The sequence below is a fragment of the Oncorhynchus nerka genome, linkage group LG10 (genome assembly GCF_034236695.1).
Source record: "Oncorhynchus nerka isolate Pitt River linkage group LG10, Oner_Uvic_2.0, whole genome shotgun sequence".
NCBI lineage: Eukaryota > Metazoa > Chordata > Actinopteri > Salmoniformes > Salmonidae > Oncorhynchus > Oncorhynchus nerka.
The window spans coordinates 99,314,398-99,336,476 of NC_088405.1; the positions used below are offsets into that span (position 1 = coordinate 99,314,398).

The window sequence follows — 22,079 nt, forward strand, 5'->3', positions numbered from 1 at the left end:
TCCAGGATCACGCCAAGGTTCTTAGCGCTCTGGGACGAGGACACAATGGAGTTGTCAACCGTGATGGCGAGATCATGGAACGGGCAGTCCTTCCCCGGGAGGAAGAGCAGCTCCGTCTTGCCGAGGTTCAGCTTGAGGTGATGATCCGTCATCCACACTGATATGTCTGCCAGACATGCAGAGATGCGATTCGCCACCTGGTCGTCAGAAGGGGAAAGGAGAAGATTAATTGTGTGTCGTCTGCATAGCAATGATAGGAGAGACCATGTGAGGTTATGACAGAGCCAAGTGACTTGGTGTATAGCGAGAATAGGAGAGGGCCTAGAACAGAGCCCTGGGGGACACCAGTGGTGAGAGCACGTGGTGAGGAGACGGATTCTCGCCACGCCACCTGGTAGGAGCGACCTGTCAGGTAGGACGCAATCCAAGCGTGGGCCGCGCCGGAGATGCCCAACTCGGAGAGGGTGGAGAGGAGGATCTGATGGTTCACAGTATCGAAGGCAGCCGATAGGTCTAGAAGGATAAGAGCAGAGGAGAGAGAGTTAGCTTTAGCAGTGCGGAGCGCCTCCGTGATACAGAGAAGAGCAGTCTCAGTTGAATGACTAGTCTTGAAACCTGACTGATTTGGATCAAGAAGGTCATTCTGAGAGAGATAGCGGGAGAGCTGGCCAAGGACGGCACGTTCAAGAGTTTTGGAGAGAAAAGAAAGAAGGGATACTGGTCTGTAGTTGTTGACATCGGAGGGATCGAGTGTAGGTTTTTTCAGAAGGGGTGCAACTCTCGCTCTCTTGAAGACGGGAGGGACGTAGCCAGCGGTCAGGGATGAGTTGATGAGCGAGGTGAGGTAAGGGAGAAGGTCACCGGAGATGGTCTGGAGAAGAGAGGAGGGGATAGGGTCAAGCGGGCAGGTTGTTGGGCGGCCGGCCGTCACAAGACGCGAGATGTCATCTGGAGAGAGAGGGGAGAAAGAGGTCAGAGCACAGGGTAGGGCAGTGTGAGCAGAACCAGCGGTGTCGTTTGACTTAGCAAACGAGGATCGGATGTCGTCGACCTTCTTTTCAAAATGGTTGACGAAGTCATCTGCAGAGAGGGAGGAGGGGGAGGAGGATTCAAGAGGGAGGAGAAGGTGGCAAAGAGCTTCCTAGGGTTAGAGGCAGATGCTTGGAATTTAGAGTGGTAGAAAGTGGCTTTAGCAGCAGAGATAGAGGAGGAAAATGTAGAGAGGAGGGAGTGAAAGGATGCCAGGTCCGCAGGGAGGCGAGTTTTCCTCCATTTCCGCTCGGCTGCCCGGAGCCCTGTTCATGCATCATGGTTAACTTGACGTGGTGTGGCCAAAACAACATACAGGTACTCAAGTCCTTCTTGAAAAGCTGACCACGACTCCATTTTGCTGATCCCTGCCTACAGACAGAAACTAAAACAAGAAGCTCCCGCGCTGAGGTCTGTTCAACGCTGGTCCGACCAATCTGATTCCACACTCCAAGACTGCTTCCATCACATGGACTGGGATATGTTTCGTATTGCGTCAAACAAAAACATTGAGGAATACGGTGAGCGAGTTCATTAGAACGTGCTTTGAAGATGTCGTTCCCATAGCAACGATTAAAACATTCCCAAACCAGAAAACCGTGGATTGATGGCAGCATTCGCGTGAAACTGAAAGCACGAACCACTGCTTTTAATCAGGGCAAGGTGACCGGAAACATGACCGAATACAAACAGTGTAACTATTCCCTCCGCAAGGCTATCAAACAAGCTAAGCGTCAGTATAAAGACAAAGTAGAGTCGCAATTCAACGGCTCAGACACAAGAGGTATGTGGCAGGGTCTACAGTCAATCACGGATTACAAAAAGAAAACCAGCCCCTTCACGGACCAGGATGTCTTGCTCCCAGGCAGACTAAATAACTTTTTTGCCCGCTTTGAAGACAATACAGTGCCACTGACACGGCCTGCAATGAAAACATGCGGACTCTCCTTCACTGCAGCCGACGTGAGTAAAACATTTAAACGTGTTAACCCTCGCAAGGCTGCAGGCCCAGTCGGCATCCCCAGCCGCATCCTCAGAGCATGCGCAGACCAGCTGGCTGGTGTGTTTACGGATATATTCAATCAATCCTTATCCCAGTCTGCTGTTCCCACATGCTTCAAGAGGGCCACCATTGTTCCTGTTCCCAAGAAAGCTAAGGTAACTGAGCTAAACGACTACCGCCCCGTAGCACTCACTTCCGTCATCATGAAGTGGTTTGAGAGACTAGTCAAGGACCATATCACCTCCACCCTACCTGACACCCTAGACCCACTCCAATTTGCTTATTGCCCAAATAGGTCCACAGACGATGTAATCTCAACCACACTGCACACTGCCCTAACCCATCTGGACAATCGGAATACCTATGTGAGAATGCTGTTGATCGACTACAGCTCGGCATTTAACACCATAGTACCCTCCAACTCGTCATCAAGCTCGAGACCCTGGGTCTCGACCCCGCCCTGTGGAACTGGGTACTGGACTTCCTGACGGGCCGCCCCCAGGTGGTGAGGGTAGGCAACAACATCTCCTCCCCGCTGATCCTCAACACTGGGGCCCCGCAAGGGTGCATTCTGAGCCCTCTCCTGTACTCCCTGTTCACCCACGACTGCGTGGCCATGCACGCCTCCAACTCAATCATCAAATTTGCGGACGACACTACAGTGGTAGGCTTGATTACCAACAACGACGAGACGGCCTACAGGGAGGAGGTGAGGGCCCTCGGAGTGTGGTGTCAGGAAAATAACCTCACACTCAACGTCAACAAAACTAAGGAGATGATTGTGGACTTCAGGAAACAGCAGAGGGAACACCCCCCTATCGACATCGATGGGACAGTAGTGGAGAGGGTTGTAAGTTTTAAGTTCCTCGGCGTACACATCACAGACAAACTGAAATGGTCCACCCACACAGACAGCATCGTGAAGAAGGCGCAGAAGCGCCTTTTCAACCTCAGGAGGCTGAAGAAATTTGGCTTGTCACTAAAAACACTCACAAACTTCTACAGATGCACAATCGAGAGCATCCTGTCGGGCTGTATCAATGCCTGGTACGGCAACTGCTCTGCCCACAACCGTAAGGCTCTCCAGAGGGTAGTGAGGTCTGCACAACGCATCACCAGGGGCAAACTACCTGCCCTCCAGGACACCTACACCACCCGATGTCACAGGAAGGCCATAAATATCATCAAGGATAACAACCACCTGAGCCACTGCCTGTTCACCCCGCTATCATCCAGAAGGCGAGGTCAGTACAGGTGCATCAAAGCTGGGACCGAGAGACTGAAAAACAGCTTCTATCTCAAGGCCATCAGACTGTTAAACAGCCACCACTAACATTGAGTGGCTGCTGCCAACACACTGACACTGACTCAACTCCAGCCACTTTAATAATGGGAATTGATGGAAATTGATGTAAAATATATCACTAGCCACTTTAAACAATGCTACCTAATATAATGTTTACATACCCTACATTATTCATCTCATATGTATACGTATATACTGTACTCTATATCATCTACTGCATCTTTATGTAATACATGTATCACTAGCCACTTTAAACAATGCTACCTAATATAATGTTTACATACCCTACATTATTCATCTCATATGTATATGTATATACTGTACTCTACATCATCGACTGCATCTTTATGTAATACATGTATCACTAGCCACTTTAACTATGCCACTTTGTTTACATACTCATCTCATATGTATATACTGTACTCGATGCCATCTACTGCATCTTGCCTATGCTGCTCTGTACCATCACTCACTCATATATCTTTATGTACATATTCTTTATCCCCTTACACTGTGTATAAGACAGTAGTTTTGGAATTGTTAGGTTAGATTACTCGTTGGTTATTTCTGCATTTCGGAACTAGAAACACAAGCCTTTCGCTACACTCGCATTAACATCTGCTAACCATGTGTATTTGACCAATACATTTGATTTGATTTGACTTGATTTGTTGACCTTTGTAGATAGCAATGTTAACATTAACAGAACTAGATTGACCTTAATAAGTAACTAGGTCGACCTTAATAGGTAACTAGGTTAACCTTAACATAAAACTAGTTTGAGTAGTTTTAGTAGGTAACTAGGTTGACCTTAGTAGGTAACTCCGTTGACCTTACTAGTTAACCAGGTTGACCTTTGTAGGTAACTAGTTTAACCTTACTAGTTAACTAGGTTGGCCTTTGTAGGTAACTTGGGGTCGAGAGATAAACGCTGTGTTCATTTCACTAACACAAACACAATCCATTCTATGTAATTCCTCTCTATCTATGCCTTCTTTTCTTTCATTAATTAATATATTGTATTTCCTACCTTTCCCCCTCGCCCCCTCCTCCTCTATATCCCCTTATCTCCCTCATCTATCTCCCCCTCTATCTCCCTTATCTCCCCCCTCCTACTGTATCTCGCCTTATCTCCCCCTCCTCCCCTATATCCCCTTATCTCCCCCTCCTCCTCTATCTCCCCCTCCTCCTCTATCTCCCCCTCTATCTCCCCCTCCTCCCCTATATCCCCTTATCTCCCCCTCCTCTCTATATCCCCTTATCTCCCCCTCCTCTCTATATCCCTTATCTCCCCCTCCTCCCCTATATCCCCTTATCTCTCCCCCTCTCCCCCTCTCCCCTATATCCCCTTATCTCCCCCTCCCTCTATATCTTATCTCCCCCTCCTCTATATCCCCTTATCTCCCCCTCCTCCTATATCCCTTTATCACCCATCTATCTCCCCTTATCTCCCCCTCCCCCTCCTCCTCTATCTCCCCCGTCCCCTCCTCTCTATATCCCCTTATCTCCCCCTCCTCTCTATATCCCTTATCTCCCCTCTATCTCCCCTCCTCTCTATATCCCCTTATCTCCCCTCCTCTCTATATCCCCTTATCTCCCCCTCCTCCTCTATATCCCCTTATCTATCTCCCTCTATCTCTATCTCCCCTCCCTATATCCCCTTATCTCCCCCTCCTCCTCTATCTCCCCTTATCGTCCCCTCCTCTCTATATCCCCTTATCTCCCCTCCTCTCTATATCCCCTTATCTCCCCCTCTATCTCCCCTCCTCTCTATATCCCCTTATCTCCCCTCCTCTCTATATCCCCTTATCTCCCCCTCTATATCCCCTTATCCCCCTCCTCCTCTATATCCCCTTATCTCCCCCTCCTCCTCTATATCCCCTTATATCCCCCTCCTCCTCTATATCCCCTCCTCCTCTATATCCCCTTATCTCCCCCTCCTCCTCTATATCCCCTTATCTCCCCCTCCTCCTCTATATCCCCTTATCTCCCCCTCCTCCTCTATATCCCCTTATCTCCCCCTCCTCCTCTATATCCCCTTATCTCCCCCTCCTCTCTATATCCCCTTATCTCCCCCCCCTCTATCCCCTTATCTCCCCCTCTATCGCCCCCTCCTCCTCTATATCCCCTTATCTCCCCCTCCTCTCTATATCCCCTTATCTCCCCCTCCTCTCTATATCCCCTTATCTCCCCCTCCTCTCTATATCCCCTTATCTCCCCCTCCTCTCTATATCCCCTTTATCACCCATCTATCTCCCCCTTATCTCCCCCTCCCCTATATCCCCTTATCTCCCCCTCCTCCTCTATCTCCCCTTATCGCCCCCTCCTCCTCTATATCTCCTCCTCCTGTCCCCTTATCTCTCCCTTCTCCTCTATCTCCCCCTCTATCTCCGCATTATCTCCCCCTCCTCCTCTATCTCCCCCTCTATCTCCGCCTTATCTCCCCCTCCTCCTCTATCTCCCTCTCCTCCTCTATCTCCCCGTATCTCCCCCTCCTCCTCTATCTCCCCCGTATCTCCCCTCCTCCTCTATTTCCCCGTATCTCCCCCTCTCCCTATCTCCCCTCCTCTATCTCCCCTTATATCCCCCTCTATCTCCCTTATATCCCCTCTATCTCCCCTTATCTCCCCCTCCTCTATCTCCCCTTATCTCCCACTCTCCCCCTCCTCCTCTATCTCGCCTTACCTCCCCCTCCTCCCCTATATCCCCTTATCTCCCCCTCCTCCTCTATCTCCCCCTCCATCTCCCCTTATCTCCCCCTCTCTCCCCCTCCTCCCCTATATCCCCTTATCTCCCCCTCCTCCTCTATCTCCCCCTCTCCCCTATATCCCCTTATCTCCCCCCCTCCTCCTCTGTATCTCCCCTCCTCCTCTATATCCCCTTATCTCCCCCTCCTCCTCTATCTCCCCCTCCTCCTCTATATCCCCTTATCTCCCCTCCTCCTCTATCTCCCCCTCTATCTCCGCCTTATCGCCCCCTCCTCCTCTATCTCCCCTTATCTCCCCCTCCTCCTCTATCTCCCCCTCCTCCTCTATTTCCCCGTATCTCCCCCTCCTCCTCTATTTCCCCCGTATCTCCCCCTCTCCCCTATCTCCCCCTCCTCCTCTATCTCCCCTTATATCCCCCTCTATCTCTTATCCCCCTCCTCTATCTCCCCTTATCTCCCACTCTCCCCCTCCTCCTCTATCTCGCCTTATCTCCCCCTCCTCCCCTATATCCCCTTATCTCCCCCTCCTCCTCTATCTCCCCCTCCTCCTCTATCTCCCTCCTCTATCTCCCTTATATCCCCTTATCTCCCCCTCCTCCTCTATCTCCCTTATCTCCCCCTCCTCCTCTATCTCGCCTTATCTCCCCCTCTCCCCTATACCCCTTATCTCCCCCTCCTCCTCTATCTCCCCCTCTTCCTCTGTCTCCCCTCCTCCTCTATCTCCCCCTCCTCCTCTATCTACCCCTCTTCCTCTGTCTCCCCTCCTCCTCTATCTCCCCCTCCTCTATCTCCCCCAATCTCCCCCTTCTTCTCTATCTCCCCTATATCCCCTTATCTCCACCCTCCTCCTCTATCTCCCCCATGTAGAGCACCTTTAAGTTTAAGTCGGAGAGTGATATCCACTTGGCAGAGCACCATAAGCAGGTAGGCAGGTTATTGAGGAAAAGTTGAACAGACTACGACTGTGACTATGTGGTTCTCTACAATTGAAGGGAAACTGATCTTTTCTACTTCCCCAGAGTCAGATGAACTCGTTGATATCATTTTGGCGGTGGGAGGGACCAATGCTAACTGAACCAATGCTAATTAGCGTTAGCTCAATGACTAGTAGTCTATGGGTATGCTAGCATAGAAGTAGTGTCTGACTCTAGGTAGGTGTAAAAATTTCTTAATTGCCGTAATCTTGCTATATCCCGTTAAGATGAATGCGGCTGACTGTAAGTCCCTCTGGATAAGAGAGTTTACTAAATGACTGAAATGTGTAATGTACTGCAGGTCCTGTATGACGGGAAGCTGGCCAGCTCCATCTCTTTCACCTACAACGCCAAGGCCACCGACGCACAGCTCTGTCTGGAGTCATCGCCCAGAGAGAACGCATCCAACTTCGTTCACTCCCCACACGCACTCATGCTGCAGGTCAGGGAGGGGGGGAGGGAGGGGGGTGAGGGAGGGAGGGAGGGAGGGAGGGAGGGGGTGTTGAGGGGGTGGGTGAGGGAGGGAGGGAGGGAGGGAGGGAGGGAGGGAAGGGGTGGGTTGTCGAGGGGGTGGGTGAGGGAGGGAGGGAGGGAGGGGGTGGGTTGTTGAGGAGGGAGGGGAGGGAGGGGGTGGAGTGTGTGTGTGTCACGTTCTGACCTTGGTTCTGTAGTTCTGTCTTTGTTTCAGTATGGTCAGGGTGTGAGTTGGGTGGGTTGTCTATGTTCCTTTTTCTATAATTTGGTATTTCTGTGTTTGGCCTGGTATGGTTCTCAATCAGAGGCAGCTGTCAATCGTTGTCCCTGATTGAGAACCGTACTTAGGTAGCCTGTTTGTCCCTGATTGAGAACCATACTTTGGTAGCCTGGTTGTCCCTGATTGAGAACCACACTTAGGCAGCCTGGTTGTCCCTGATTGAGAACCCTACTTAGGTAGCCTGGTTGTCCCTGATTGAGAACCATACTTAGGCAGCCTGGTTGTCCCTGATTGAGAACCGTACTTAGGTAGCCTGTTTGTCCCTGATTGAGAACCATACTTTGGTAGCCTGGTTGTCCCTGATTGAGAACCATACTTAGGCAGCCTGGTTGTCCCTGATTGAGAACCATACTTAGGCAGCCTGGTTGTCCCTGATTGAGAACCATACTTAGGTAGCCTGGTTGTCCCTGATTGAGAACCATACTTAGGTAGCCTGGTTGTCCCTGATTGAGAACCCTACTTAGGTAGCCTGGTTGTCCCTGATTGAGAACCGTACTTAGGTAGCCTGGTTGTCCCTGATTGAGAACCATACTTAGGTAGCCTGGTTGTCCCTGATTGAGAACCATACTTAGGCAGCCTGGTTGTCCCTGATTGAGAACCATACTTAGGCAGCCTGGTTGTCCCTGATTGAGAACCATACTTAGGCAGCCTGTTTTCACCCTTTGAGTTGTGGGTTGATTATTGTCCGTTCTGTGTTGTTTGTATTCACCATTCAGGACTGTTTTGTTTCGTTCTCGTTGTTTTGTTTTGTGTTCATGATAATAAATGATCAATATGGACACTTACCACGCTGCGCATTGGTCCTCCTCTTCTTCCACCAACAACGGCCGTTACAGTGTGTGTCCCTGACTTTAATCTGTGTATTGATGGTATGTTTTCTCTCCTGTAGGTTATGAAGGCCATAGTTACCCATTTTACAGGGTGTGTGTCCTAACAGTGTGTTCTCTCCTGTAGGATGTGAAGGCCATAGTTACCCATTTTACAGGGTGTGTGTCCTAACAGTGTGTTCTCTCCTGTAGGATGTGAAGGCCATAGTTACCCATTTTACAGGGTGTGTGTCCTAACAGTGTGTTCTCTCCTATAGGATGTGAAGGCCATAGTTACCCACTCCATCCACAGTGCCATCCATTCTATAGGAGGAATACAGGTCCTCTTCCCTCTCTTCTCACAACTGGACTACACACAACTCAACGACAGCTCTGTGGACACCAGCGTGTGGTGAGTAGGAGGGAGGGAGGTCTGTGGACACCAGCGTGTGGTGAGTAGGAGGGAGGGAGGTCTGTGGACACCAGCATGTGGTGAGTAGGAGGGAGGAGGGAGGTCTGTGGACACCAGCGTGTGGTGAGTAGGAGGGAGGGAGGTCTGTGGACACCAGCGTGTGGTGAGTAGGAGGGAGGGAGGGAGGTCTGTGGACACCAGCGTGTGGTGAGTAGGAGGGAGGGAGGTCTGTGGACACCAGCGTGTGGTGAGTAGGAGGGAGGGAGGGAGGGAGGTCTGTGGACACCAGCGTGTGGTGAGTAGGAGGGAGGGAGGGAGGTCTGTGGACACCAGCGTGTGGTGAGTAGGAGGGAGGGAGGGAGGTCTGTGGACACCAGCGTGTGGTGAGTAGGAGGGAGGGAGGGAGGTCTGTGGACACCAGCGTGTGGTGAGTAGGAGGGAGGGAGGGAGGTCTGTGGACACCAGCGTGTGGTGAGTAGGAGGGAGGGAGGGAGGTCTGTGGACACCAGCGTGTGGTGAGTAGGAGGGAGGGAGGGAGGTCTGTGGACACCAGCGTGTGGTGAGTAGGAGGGAGGGGGGGAGGTCTGTGAACACCAGCGTGTGGTGAGGAGGAGGGAGGGAGGGAGGTCTGTGGACACCAGCGTGTGGTGAGTAGGAGGAGGGAGGGAGGTCTGTGGACACCAGCGTGTGGTGAGTAGGAGGGAGGGAGGGAGGTCTGTGGACACCAGCGTGTGGTGAGTAGGAGGGAGGGAGGGAGGGAGAGGTCTGTGAACACCAGCGTGTGGTGAGGAGGAGGGAGGGAGGGAGGGAGGTATGTGGACACCAGCGTGTGGTGAGTAGGAGGGAGGGACGGGGAACAAAAGAGAGAAAGATCCCACATTCTCGATCTCTCTCTTTATCTATCCATGTATGTGTGTGTCTCTCTCTCTGCGTGTCCCAGAGTCCTAGCCCCCCAAGGTGCCATTAGTAAGTCTGTATAAAGATGAGGGGCTAAATCCTCTACATATTTAATGTCTCAGCAATGCACTACTCTATCTAGAGCTACACTACTATATACTGTTACAGTACTATGTTGTAACGTTGGACAGCGAATGATTAGCTGTTTATAATTATGTGATTTAAATTAATCAGGTAATTAATTAATTTCCTCTACAGTCTCATTCTGAACGTCTCATCATTCTGAACGTCTCATCTGGAAATCTGCACAAACCCGAGTCTCACTAAATCATTCCGTACCGCACCAATCTAGTTGATTATTTATTTACTAACAAGCTAAAATGATAATATACACAGTCTGGGCCATTGATTAGAACTTAGTACGATGACAACAGGTCCCTAGCAGACCAACACAATATGACACGTGTTACGCAAAATAGGGATTTCAAGAGAGCGAGAGAGCGAGAGAGAGAGCGAGAGAGAGCGAGAGAGAGAGAGAGAGAGAGAGAGAGAGAGAGAGCGAGAGAGAGAGAGCAAGAGAGAGCGAGAGAGAGAGAGCAAGAGAGAGCGAGAGAGAGAGAGAGAGAGAGAGAGAGAGCGAGAGAGAGAGAGAGAGAGAACATTATCTTTGATCTGGACATTTTCCACACAACGTACAATATGCAAACATCAAGCACATAGTGTGAAAACTCTTCAAGTTACACTGTTTTCATTATAATGTCGTCATTTAACTTTTAATAACATAACAACAACAACAACTTTCCTTTACATATTCCATCGATCCTCATTACTACCATTTTGGCTGACGAAACATATTGTCCCAAAGGCCATGTTTTGCATGTTGCTGTTCTGAGGTAGGTTCTCCATAGGCCCATCATACATTTCATTCCTCCACAGTGAGAGGACAAAGGGATTTTGGCTGCTGCATTAAGATTTGCAATGGGTGTGAGGTGTCATAACCCCCCGACTCCATACCTCTCTGTCTCTCCCCCTCTGATGGGTGTGAGAGATGTCTCTGTAGGAGTGTGGTTCACGGTAACCTGACCAGGACAGACATGACAACTACTATAACTATATACTGTTACAGTACTACTATAACTATATACTGTTATTATACTACTATAACTATATACTGTTACAGTACTACTAGAATGATATACTGTTATTATACTACTAGAACTATATACTGTTATTATACTACTAGAACTATATACTGTTATTATACTACTAGAACTATATACTGTTATTATACTACTAGAACTATATACTGTTATTATACTACTAGAACTATATACTGTTATTATACTACTAGAACTATATACTGTTATTATACTACTAGAACTATATACTGTTATTATACTACTAGAACTATATACTGTTATTATACTACTAGAACTATATACTGTTATTATACTACTAGAACTATATACTGTTATTATACTACTAGAACTATATACTGTTATTATACTACTAGAACTATATACTGTTATTATACTACTAGAACTATATACTGTTATTATACTACTAGAACTATATACTGTTATTATACTACTAGAACTGTTATTATACTATATACTGTTATTATACTACTAGAACTATATACTGTTATTATACTACTAGAACTATATACTGTTATTATACTACTAGAACTATATACTGTTATTATACTATTAGAACGATATACTGTTATTATACTACTAGAACTATATACTGTTATTATACTACTAGAACGATATACTGTTATTATACTACTAGAACGATATACTGTTATTACTACTAGAACGATATACTGTTATTATACTACTAGAACGATATACTGTTATTATACTACTAGAACGATATACTGTTATTATACTTCTAGAACTATATACTGTTATTATACTACTAGAACGATATACTGTTATTATACTACTAGAACGATATACTGTTATTATACTACTAGAACGATATACTGTTATTATACTACTAGAACTATATACTGTTATTATACTACTAGAACGATATACTGTTATTATACTACTAGAACGATATACTGTTATTATACTACTAGAACGATATACTGTTATTATACTACTAGAACGATATACTGTTATTATACTACTAGAACGATATACTGTTATTATACTACTAGAACTATATACTGTTATTATACTACTAGAACGATATACTGTTATTATACTACTAGAACGATATACTGTTATTATACTACTAGAACGATATACTGTTATTATACTACTAGAACTATATACTGTTATTATACTACTAGAACGATATACTGTTATTATACTACTAGAATGATATACTGTTATTATACTACTAGAACGATATACTGTTATTATACTACTAGAACGATATACTGTTATTATACTACTAGAATGATATACTGTTATTATACTACTAGAACTATATACTGTTATTATACTACTAGAACGATATACTGTTATTATACTACTAGAACGATATACTGTTATTATACTACTAGAATGATATACTGTTATTATACTACTAGAACTATATACTGTTATTATACTACTAGAACGATATACTGTTATTATACTACTAGAACTATATACTGTTATTATACTACTAGAACTATATACTGTTATTATACTACTAGAACTATATACTGTTATTATACTACTAGAACGATATACTGTTATTATACTACTAGAACGATATACTGTTATTATACTACTAGAACGATATACTGTTATTATACTACTAGAACGATATACTGTTATTATACTACTAGAACGATATACTGTTATTATACTACTAGAACGATATACTGTTATTATACTACTAGAACTATATACTGTTATTATACTACTAGAACGATATACTGTTATTATACTACTAGAACGATATACTGTTATTATACTACTAGAACTATATACTGTTATTATACTCCTAGAACGATATACTGTTATTATACTACTAGAACTATATACTGTTATTATACTACTAGAACTATATACTGTTATTATACTACTAGAACTATATACTGTTATTATACTACATACTGTTATTATACTACTAGAACTATATACTGTTATTATACTACTAGAACGATATACTGTTATTATACTACTAGAACTATATACTGTTATTATACTACTAGAACGATATACTGTTATTATACTACTAGAACGATATACTGTTATTATACTACTAGAACGATATACTGTTATTATACTACTAGAACTATATACTGTTATTATACTACTAGAACTATATACTGTTATTATATACTGTTATTATACTACTAGAACTGTTATATACTGTTATTATACTACTAGAACGATATACTGTTATTATACTACTAGAACTATATACTGTTATTATACTACTAGAACTATATACTGGTTATTATACTACTAGAACTATATACTGTTATTATACTACTAGAACGATATACTGTTATTATACTACTAGAACGATATACTGTTATTATACTACTAGAACGATATACTGTTATTATACTACTAGAACTATATACTGTTATTATACTACTAGAACTATATACTGTTATTATACTACTAGAACTATATACTGTTATTATACTACTAGAACTATATACTGTTATTATACTACTAGAACTATATACTGTTATTATACTACTAGAACTATATACTGTTATTATACTACTAGAACGATATACTGTTATTATACTACTAGAACTATATACTGTTATTATACTACTAGAAATATATACTGTTATTATACTACTAGAACTATATACTGTTATTATACTACTAGAACTATATACTGTTATTATACTACTAGAACGATATACTGTTATTATACTACTAGAACGATATACTGTTATTATACTACTAGAACTATATACTGTTATTATACTACTAGAACGATATACTGTTATTATACTACTAGAACTATATACTGTTATTATACTACTAGAACGATATACTGTTATATACTGTTATTATACTACTAGAACGATATACTGTTATTATACTACTAGAACTGTTATTATACTACTAGAACTATATACTGTTATTATACTACTAGAACGATATACTGTTATTATACTACTAGAACGATATACTGTTATTATACTACTAGAACTATATACTGTTATTATACTACTAGAACGATATACTGTTATTATACTACTAGAACGATATACTGTTATTATACTACTAGAACGATATACTGTTATTATACTACTAGAACTATATACTGTTATTATACTACTAGAACTATATACTGTTATTATACTACTAGAACTATATACTGTTATTATACTACTAGAACGATATACTGTTATTATACTACTAGAACGATATACTGTTATTATACTACTAGAACGATATACTGTTATTATACTACTGTTATTAACTACTATACTGTTATTATACTACTAGAACTATATACTGTTATTATACTACTAGAACTATATACTGTTATTATACTACTAGAACTATATACTGTTATTATACTACTAGAACGATATACTGTTATTATACTACTAGAACTATATACTGTTATTATACAACTAGAACGATATACTGTTATTATACTACTAGAACGATATACTGTTATTATACTACTAGAACGATATACTGTTATTATACTACTAGAACTATATACTGTTATTATACTACTAGAACGATATACTGTTATTATACTACTAGAACGATATACTGTTATTATACTACTAGAACGATATACTGTTATTATACTACTAGAACGATATACTGTTATTATACTACTAGAACTATATACTGTTATTATACTACTAGAACGATATACTGTTATTATACTACTAGAACTATATACTGTTATTATACTACTAGAACGATATACTGTTATTATACTACTAGAACGATATACTGTTATTATACTACTAGAACGATATACTGTTATTATACTACTAGAACTATATACTGTTATTATACTACTAGAACTATATACTGTTATTATACTACTAGAACGATATACTGTTATTATACTACTAGAACGATATACTGTTATTATACTACTAGAACGATATACTGTTATTATACTACTAGAACGATATACTGTTATTATACTACTAGAACGATATACTGTTATTATACTACTAGAACTATATACTGTTATTATACTACTAGAACGATATACTGTTATTATACTACTAGAACGATATACTGTTATTATACTACTAGAACGATATACTGTTATTATACTACTAGAACGATATACTGTTATTATACTACTAGAACGATATACTGTTATTATACTACTAGAACTATATACTGTTATTATACTACTAGAACGATATACTGTTATTATACTACTAGAACGATATACTGTTATTATACTACTAGAACGATATACTGTTATTATACTACTAGAACGATATACTGTTATTATACTACTAGAACGATATACTGTTATTATACTACTAGAACGATATACTGTTATTATACTACTAGAACTATATACTGTTATTATACTACTAGAACGATATACTGTTATTATACTACTAGAACGATATACTGTTATTATACTACTAGAACGATATACTGTTATTATACTACTAGAACGATATACTGTTATTATACTACTAGAACGATATACTGTTATTATACTACTAGAACGATATACTGTTATTATACTACTAGAACGATATACTGTTATTATACTACTAGAACGATATACTGTTATTATACTACTAGAACGATATACTGTTATTATACTACTAGAACTATATACTGTTATTATACTACTAGAACTATATACTGTTATTATACTACTAGAACTATATACTGTTATTATACTACTAGAACGATATACTGTTATTATACTACTAGAACGATATACTGTTATTATACTACTAGAACGATATACTGTTATTATACTACTAGAACGATATACTGTTATTATACTACTAGAACGATATACTGTTATTATACTACTAGAACGATATACTGTTGTTATTATACTACTAGAACGATATACTGTTATTATACTACTAGAACGATATACTGTTATTATACTACTAGAACGATATACTGTTATTATACTACTAGAACGATATACTGTTATTATACTACTAGAACTATATACTGTTATTATACTACTAGAACTATATACTGTTATTATACTACTAGAACGATATACTGTTATTATACTACTAGAACTATATACTGTTATTATACTACTAGAACGATATACTGTTATTATACTACTAGAACGATATACTGTTATTATACTACTAGAACGATATACTGTTATTATACTACTAGAACTATATACTGTTATTATACTACTAGAACGATATACTGTTATTATACTACTAGAACTATATACTGTTATTATACTACTAGAACGATATACTGTTATTATACTACTAGAACGATATACTGTTATTATACTACTAGAACGTTATTATATACTGTTATTATACTACTAGAACGATATACTGTTATTATACTACTAGAACGATATACTGTTATTATACTACTAGAACGATATACTGTTATTATACTACTAGAACGATATACTGTTATTATACTACTAGAACGATATACTGTTATTATACTACTAGAACGATATACTGTTATTATACTACTAGAACTATATACTGTTATTATACTACTAGAACGATATACTGTTATTATACTACTAGAACGATATACTGTTATTATACTACTAGAACGATATACTGTTATTATACTACTAGAACGATATACTGTACACTTTTTTATTTGATTGAACTTTTATTTAAACATTGAGACTAAAATCTATAGAACTATTACTGTTATTATACTATATAACTATATATGTTATATACTATACTATATATCTATAATCTATCTAATCTAATGTATACATTACAATAAAATCAGAATATTTATTATACTACTAGAATTATTATTAATTTATTATACTTTAGAACAATATACATGTTATTATACTACATTTCAGCACGATATACTGTTATTATATGAATGAACGATATACTGTTATTATACATTTAATAGAACGATATACTGTTATTATACTACTAGAGGTCTATAACAATATTTAAACTATCAATATTTATACTTAGAACATTAACGTTATTATAATGAGCTAGAACTATATACTGTTATTATATTACTTACTGTTATTATACTACTAAGATCTATAATGATTATTACTACTAGAACTTACTGTTATTATACTACTAGAACATATACTGTTATTATACATGAACGATAATGTTATTATACTACTAGAACTATATACTGTTATTATACAACTAGAACATATACTGTTATTATAACTAGAACGAGGAATACTTTGAATACTAAGAAGTTCATATACTGTTATTATATACTAGTTCTGAACTAGATATACTAAACATGCTGTTATTATACTACTAGAACGATATACTGTTATTATACTACTAGAACGATATAGTTATTATACTACAGAATGATATACTGTTATTATACTACTAGAACGATATACTGTTATTATACTACAGAACAGGTTTTTATAGGGCTACAGAACTATAATACTGTTATTATACTACTAGATATACTAGTTATATATACATACTAGAACAGTATATACTGTTATTATACACTAGATCGATATACTGTTATTATACTACTAGAACGTGGATATACTGTTATTATACTACTGGATTCAAACCAGCAATTATACTACTAGAACGATACACTTTATTAGGCTTTCTAGCCACATATTGGTGTTATTATTACTACTAGATTGATATACTGTTATTATACTATTTGAACTATCATACTGTATTATACTACTAGATTACATTACTTACATTTAACTCACTAGAACATATACTGTTGTTATACTCTAGTTAAATTGTATGTGTGTTATTATTCTATAGTTAAATTCTGTTGTGTGTTCTCTATGTTAAACTATATATGATTATACTACTAGAATTGATATACTGTTATTATACTACTATGTTAAACGATATACTGTTAAACAGAACAGCTCTTTTTTAGAACGATATACTGTTATTATACACTATGTTAACTATATACTCTATTATTCAACTACCAGAGCTAGATATGTGTTATTGTTACTACTAGAACGATATACTGTTATTATACTGTTGAAGATATACTGTTATTATACAGATACTGGGGAAGGATATACTGTTATCGGGTACTACTGGAGAAGGTATACGTTGTTATTACGACTGATATAGTTATTATACTTAGACTTGATTCTGTTCTTATACTAGTCTCCAGGGATTTTTGATTGACAGGTTGTTATTAACCAGCAACTGTTATTATACTACTAGAACTCTTATACTGTTATTTTAATATTATTGACAGGATAACTGTTCTTATACTACTCCAGTTCCAGGGTATACTGTTACCAGAGCTACTAATTCTGTTTTTATACTACTAGAACTATATACCGTTATTAAACACTAGATGTATTCAACTACAGAACGATATACTGTTATTATACTACTAGAACACACATATACATTTATAGTCTGTTATTATACTACTAGAAGGATATACTGTTATTATACTACTAGAATGCCATCTGAACTATATACTGTTATTATACTACTAGAACGATATACTGTGAATTATAGGAATAAAAGAAAAGTGTTATTATACTACTAGAAAAGATATACTGTGAGAGATATATACTAGAACTATAGCTGTTATGGGGGGATACTACTAGAACGATGGAATACTGTTATTATACTACTAGAAGAGATATACTGTTATTATACTACTAGTTCTGAATATACTGTTATTATACTACTAGTGTCATACTGTTGTTATACTACTAGTTAGGAGACACTGTTATTATACTACTAGAACGATATACTGTTATTATACTATATTTACTAATCACTAGAACGATATGGTGTTGTTATACTACTAGAACGATATACTGTTATTATACTACTAGTGTGATATACTGTTATTATACTACTAGAACGATATACTGTTATTATACTACTAGAACGATATACTGTTATTATACTACTAGAATAGATATACTGTTATTATACTACTAGAATTTAGATACTGTTGTTATACTCCTACTGTTAGAGAATATACTGTTATACGATATACTGTTATTATACTACTAGAAAGAGCATATACTGTTATTATACTACTAGAACGATATACTGTTATTAGACTACAGAACCATATACTGTTATTATACTACTAGAACCATATACTGTTATTATAAGACAGAACCATATACTGTTATTATAAGACAGAACCATATACTGTTATTATACTACTAGAACGATATACTGTTATTATACTACTAGAACCATATACTGTTATTATACTACTAGAAGGATATACTGTTATTATACTACTAGAACGATATACTGTTATTATACTACTAGAACGTTATATACTAGTTATTATACTACTAGAACGATATACTGTTATTATACTACTAGAACGAATAGTTATTATACTACTAGAACGATATACTGTTATTATACTACAATAGTTAGAACGATATACTGTTATTATGTACTAGAAGATATACTGTTATTATACTACTAGAGCGATATACTGTTATTATACTACTAGAACCATATAGTTATTATACTAGCAGATAACTGTTATATACTGTAGAGAAGAGTTATTATACTACTAGAACGATATACTGTTATTATACTACTAGAACGATAACTGTTATTATACTGTTATACTACTAGAACGATATACTGTTATTATACTACTAGAACGATATACTGTTATTATACTACTAGAACGATATACTGTTATTATACTACTAGAGCGATATACTGTTATTATACTACTAGAGAAGATATACTGTTATTATACTACTAGAACGATATACTGTTATTATACTACTAGAACGATATACTGTTATTATACTACTAGAACGATATACTGTTATTATACTACTAGAACGATATACTGTACACTTTTTTATTTGATTGAACTTTTATTTAAACATTGAGACTAAAATCTAATGTTCTAATCTATCTATATAACTATATATACTATATACTATACTATATATCTATAATCTAATCTAATCTAATGTACACATTACAATAAAATCAGAATATTTATATTAATAAATTATTATATTAATTTATAATATTTAAACAACATTACACATGTGTATAAAACAATACATTTCAGCACACAATTAACATGAATGAAGTTAATAAAAAGTTATAAACATTTAATAAAAGCAATCACATCCAACTACATAGAGGTCCTCAATCAATCATTTAAACGTTCAATCATTTAAACTTTAAACATTAACGTTATGATAATGAGCTTGAGGCTATGATTACGCTCCCGGATACGGGATTGCTCGACGCAAGAAGTTAACACTAATTTAAGATCTGTAAGTGATTTCTGAACTGAATAAATGCCTTGCTGAAGTTCAGGAATGGCCTGCTGCACCGAGGTGGCACAGGAATATAAACATGCATCGAGATGAATGTTACAAGGATGAACACTGTTTCCTATGTCTTTAATATACAAAAGTGAAACAATAATGGACCCAAAGTAGAACCCTGAGGAACACCTTTTTGAATCTCAAGAAGTTCATATTAACCTGTTAAGATGGCCTGAGTTCTGTCACTGAGATAATTCTGAAACCATAAACAGGCTGTATATCCCAGGCATGGTCTTGATCATTTCTTCAGCAAAACAGAATGATCAACAGTCTCGTATGCCTTTGACTGGTCATTGATCAAAGCAGCACAGCTCTTTTTTAGCGTCCAAGGGCACAGTACTATAACTCTGTAATTCAACTACCAGAGAGGAGCTAGTTACTATGATTACATTCTCAGACTACAGTATATCAGGGATTGATTGCAGACACTCTTATCCATTTACAGGAGCAATTAGGGTAAAGTGTCTTGAACGTGGACAGATGTTTCACCTAGTCGGCTCAGGGATTCAAACCAGCAACCTTTCTGTTAGCGGCACAACACTCTTTACCTTTAGGCTTTCTGCCACATATTGGTGCTTCATGATTGGTTCTTCATGATTGGTTCTTCAGATTCACTTAATAAATATTTGCTATCATACTGTATGTATTTACAGATTACATTACATTACATTTAAGTCATTTAGCACAGATAATGTGTGTGTGTGTGTGTTCTCTATGTTAAATTTGTGTGTGTGTGTGTGTTCTCTATGTTAAATTGAGTGTGTGTGTGTGTTCTCTATGTTAAATTGTTTGTGTGTTTGTGTGTGTTCTCTATGTTAAATTGTGTGTGTGTGTGTGTGTGTGTTCTCTATGTTAAATTGTGTATGTGTGTGTGTGTGTGTTCTCTATGTTAAATTGTGTGTGTGTGTGTGTGTGTTCTCTATGTTAAATTGTGTGTGTGTGTGTTCTCTATGTTAAATTGTGTGTGTGTGTTCCTGTGTTGCAGTGCCACCCTCCTGGCGTTCCTGGTTGATCTGTTGAAGAGCTCCGTGGCCATGCAGGAACAGATGCTGGGGGGCAAAGGATTCCTGGTGATCGGGTACCTGCTGGAGAAGGTACACGTTCGCTCACAATACGACTGATTGAGTTACTGATTTGATTGATTCTCTCCCTCTTCTCTCCAGTCGTCCAGGGATTTTTGATTGACAGGTTGACTCTCTCTCTCTCCCTCCCTCGTCTCTCTCTAGTCGTCCAGGGTCCACATCACCAGAGCGGTGTTAGATCAGTCCTTATGGTTTGAATGATTGATTGACAGGTTAACTCTCTCTCTCTCTCTCTCTCCAGTCGTCCAGGGTCCACATCACCAGAGCGGTGCTGGAACAGTTCTTGTCCTTTGCTAAGTACCTGGACGGGTTAACCCACGGAGCGCCGCTACTCAAACAGCTGTGTGACCACGTCCTCTTCAACGCTGCCATCTGGATACACACACCCGCTAAGGTAGGGAGGGAGAGAGAGGGAGAGAGAGGGAGAGAGAGGGAGATCTACAGTACCGTCTGGATACACACAGCCCGTATAGTTCTGCCTTTCTCCAGAGCTGATTCCCCACAGCAACTGGAAGGGAGATTTGTTGTGAAGAGAGTCAAGGAATAAAAGAAAAGTGTGTAAAATTACAGGGGTAGAAGAAGAGAAGAACGTGAGAGAGAATATAGAAGAAAGAGAGAACAGCTGAGCAGTGGGGGGAGAGGGGAAAGACAGAGGAG

The 22,079-nt window shown here is 39.1% G+C and overlaps 1 protein-coding gene across 1 annotated transcript in view; it reads left to right on the forward strand.

Annotated features, from left to right (window-relative positions):
• Nucleotides 1–22,079, forward strand: part of LOC115125062 (neurobeachin-like) — a 63,834-nt gene that overhangs the window by 14,405 nt on the left and 27,350 nt on the right. The window contains exons 7-11 of the mRNA XM_065023425.1: nucleotides 6,913–6,969; nucleotides 7,321–7,461; nucleotides 8,858–8,991; nucleotides 21,326–21,434; nucleotides 21,664–21,816. Of these exons, the coding sequence (XP_064879497.1) occupies nucleotides 6,913–6,969; nucleotides 7,321–7,461; nucleotides 8,858–8,991; nucleotides 21,326–21,434; nucleotides 21,664–21,816 (594 nt within the window). The remainder of the gene's footprint in view (nucleotides 1–6,912; nucleotides 6,970–7,320; nucleotides 7,462–8,857; nucleotides 8,992–21,325; nucleotides 21,435–21,663; nucleotides 21,817–22,079) is intronic.